Below are 3,120 nucleotides of genomic sequence, written 5' to 3'. Positions count from 1 at the left end.
CTGCCAGTCGGTTTACCTGACCCGGTACGTGAGTCCTCCAGCACCGTCGGACCCAAACCTTGGGTGCTTCCCCTTCCTGGCCATGGCTTTGAGGCAACCCTCCCATCACAGGGGACACTGTGCCCGGGGCGTCTCCTCTGTTTAAAGTGCTGGTGTGGGGGTGTGGGGGGTGTTTCTCCCTACCCGTAGCAGGCGTTTAAACTTTCTACCTTCTCTGAGCCACTGGTTCTTGCGCAGGCGATTTCTGCCCGCTGCCTCCCCAAGGTTAACGCTTCTTCCTCTCTGCCAGGGAGGTGCGTCAGAACCTGAACCTGGGCCTGTGGCGAGGCGAGTGCCAAAAGGGGGATATGAAGGAAGGTAGGTGAAGGGTTTGGGCTGCGGGCCGTGGATCCAGGGGGCTTGGGGTAGGGTGATGGATTCTCGCATCCTTTTATGGGTGGTGCAAGGTGTTGTAACTCGTTGCTGGGAGATTGAGACGCTGAGAGAGTCTTGGCTTGCAGTGAATCGCTAGATGATGCGTTCCTAAACTGGGTGAGAGGGCTCAGACTCTGCGTGCTGACTGATGTCCTGGGAGAGAAGAGTCCCGTGGACTTCACCAGGCGTGGGGCAGGCCCTGCCGGTGTTGTGGAACGGCTGGGGGCAGGCCCCATGTCGCCGACTCTTTTTCCCTTGGATTTCACGAGGCGTGGGGAAGCCCCTGCCGTTGTTGTGGAACGGCTGCGCAACGTCCCCGTTGACCTGACTGCTCTTCCCACCGGAGCTGGGGGGAGTCTGTGGTTCCTGGACGTGCCTGTCTCATCCCCCCCTCTCAACCTCTTCCAGCAGATGACTACCAGAACATCCCAGTCGCCCCTTTCTCCCGCTACTACCTCAACTGTCCCATCGAGTCCCACTATGCCCCCTACAACTGGTATCACAACAACAGCCTCATCAAGACCTGCAACACCACCCACCCGCAGCGGGACTGCTTCCACTTCATCCAGAACGTCAGCCACCTCCACTACGGCCACTACGTCTGCGTCTCGGAGGAGGACGGCTTCAAGCAGGCTCTGGTGAAGGAGCGCCTGATCAACCAGCTCAGGTTCATGTCCCAGAAGGGCCAGGCCACCATGACGTTCAGCTCCTGGCTGCAGCTGCTCCTCATGGTGGCGTTGGTGGAGCTCTTCCACTGAAGGACCGTGTTCCTACCATCCTGCTCTTCCTGCACTTGCTGTCTGCTCTTGAGGCGAGATCCCCCTTCTCTTTAGTCACTCCTTGGACATTAATCTTTGACTGTCCCTAAAAGGGGGCCTGGGCAGCAACCCGTCCATCTTTGGCCTCGGTGAAGAGTCGTGGTGAGGAAGACGTGACTGCAGGGCCGGGTGGAACAGGGTTTGGGGACAGGGAGGGAGGGGGGGACGTTTGCTGGAGCCAGCGGCGTGGAGGGAGCTGCGTGAGCCTCTCCCTGAGCCCACGCTGATGACTCTCCACTTGTTTATCGTCCTGAGCCTACCCCGGGTGGGGACGTTCAGGGGACTTCTGCCGATGTGCATGCACTGATCCTCAGGGCCCGTGACTCCTCGCTGCGAAATGTGCATGTGACGAAGAGGAGGAGCCAGCCCTCGGCCTTTCGAACTGGTTGAGCTGTGCTTCGCTCCGGGCGAGCGGAGACTGACGCCTCCGAGTTTTTTAGTGGCTAATGTCTGTTTGGACTGGAATGCTCCCGGTGTCCCATGAGAGTCTCCTGCAGTGGAGAACTGGGCTCTAGAAGGGGTTTAGGGTTTGGTTTATTGGGGTTTTTTTTTGCAGCTGGCTTTGATGTGGGAGGGAGATGGCGAACTAGTGCTGGAAACCCGCGAGGGCAGGCTCTGAGTTAGCGTTTTGCATGGGAAAGCCTCGGAGGTGACTAGATTTGGGGTGTGGAGAAGGACAGACCGAAGGGGACAGGCAAGGAAGACGGAAGCAGAGCCCAAACCAAACCCGGGAGGCCCTGGGGAGACGCTTTAAACGCACAAATCCTCTGCGGGCAGCTAAGGGCATTTATCCCTCTCCTCCGGGAGAGGGACCGGGCTTCCTCAGGGCGAGAGGCCGCTGATCTCAGGGCGATGCCGACGGGCTTTGGGGCAGGCTGCGGCTGTTCCCACCGCCCCGAGCAGCGAGGGCACAGGGGAGGAGCAGGGTTCCCTTCCCTTGGGCTTTGGAGGTCTCCGAGCAAGACTAAACTGTGAAAAAAATGGGATGCTCTCCCTGCGCCCAAGGGCAAGGGGCGATCCCACACCTTGTCCAAAAATTCCCAGCCCCCTCGACGGCCGGAAGGGCTGTGCCACGGAGTGGGCAGCGTTATCTCATGCTTCCAATAACCTGTCTCAGCAGCGCGGCTCCTGCTTCGTGCCTGCTCGGAGTCGCTCAGGAGCGCCCGAGGGGTCTTTTTGGCCAGGGGGCTTCTTGTGACCACCCCAGACTACGGACAACGGGCCAGAGCTTCCTACTGCACTACATTTCCAAGATTCCCCCCTCCCCGAGTCTAGGATAGAGCTTCTTACATCCCTTCTCAAAGCACTTTAACTCTGTGAAGTAACAAATACCTATTTATTATCAACTGGCGATTACTGCACTTGTATAATTTTATAATGTTACAGAAAGTGGGTCCAGATTGGAGAAGGAAAAACAAACACTGCAACAGCTACCAAAAACAAACCCTTTCAGAGCTGTGACCAAAGCGAGAACGTGATGGTTGGAATAAAGAACAGAAAAGAGCTGGCGGCTGCCGTGGTTGTCCCCAGGAGCCGAGGGGGGTGGCTGTGGTGGTGGCCGGGGGCTCCCCCGTCCCTCTTCCCCCACGGCCAAGGGCTCCCCATCCCCTCTTCCACGTCTCCTCTCCTCTCCAGCCCATGCCTTGGGCTTGCTGCTCCCTTGCTTTGACCTCGGGAATGGCTTTTAGGAGCGAAGGCCTGGCTGAGAGCCCGTGAAACGGAGCAGTGCCGCACTCCCAGCTCCTTTTTACTGGTTTGGGGGGAAAAGGAGCTGATGGTTGACAGGCAGAGGAGGAAAGAAAGGCCAGGCTTGGGATGGGGGGAAGCAGGGAGCAGGAATTCAAGCTTTAAAACACACCGACAAAAGCAGGAGCTTTTGCAGCGCTGC

The 3,120-nt window shown here is 58.3% G+C and overlaps 1 protein-coding gene across 1 annotated transcript in view; it reads left to right on the top strand.

The window, feature by feature from the left end:
- The window catches only part of SEMA7A (semaphorin 7A, GPI membrane anchor (John Milton Hagen blood group)), a gene marked incomplete at its 5' end in the record, with an annotated part of 8,976 nt that extends 7,804 nt beyond the window's left edge, over positions 1-1,172 (top strand). Inside the window, 3 exons of the mRNA XM_010141593.1 lie at positions 1-24; positions 290-357; positions 823-1,172. The exon at positions 1-24 is cut by the window's left edge and continues 3 nt beyond it. Coding sequence (XP_010139895.1) covers positions 1-24; positions 290-357; positions 823-1,172 — 442 coding nt within the window. The remainder of the gene's footprint in view (positions 25-289; positions 358-822) is intronic.
- Positions 1,173-3,120: the final 1,948 nt, after the last annotated feature.

The sequence above is a fragment of the Buceros rhinoceros genome, unplaced genomic scaffold, assembly GCF_000710305.1.
Source record: "Buceros rhinoceros silvestris isolate BGI_N320 unplaced genomic scaffold, ASM71030v1 scaffold22078, whole genome shotgun sequence".
In the NCBI taxonomy this organism is placed as follows: Eukaryota; Metazoa; Chordata; class Aves; order Bucerotiformes; family Bucerotidae; genus Buceros; species Buceros rhinoceros.
This window is presented reverse-complemented; position numbering and strand designations above follow the sequence as displayed.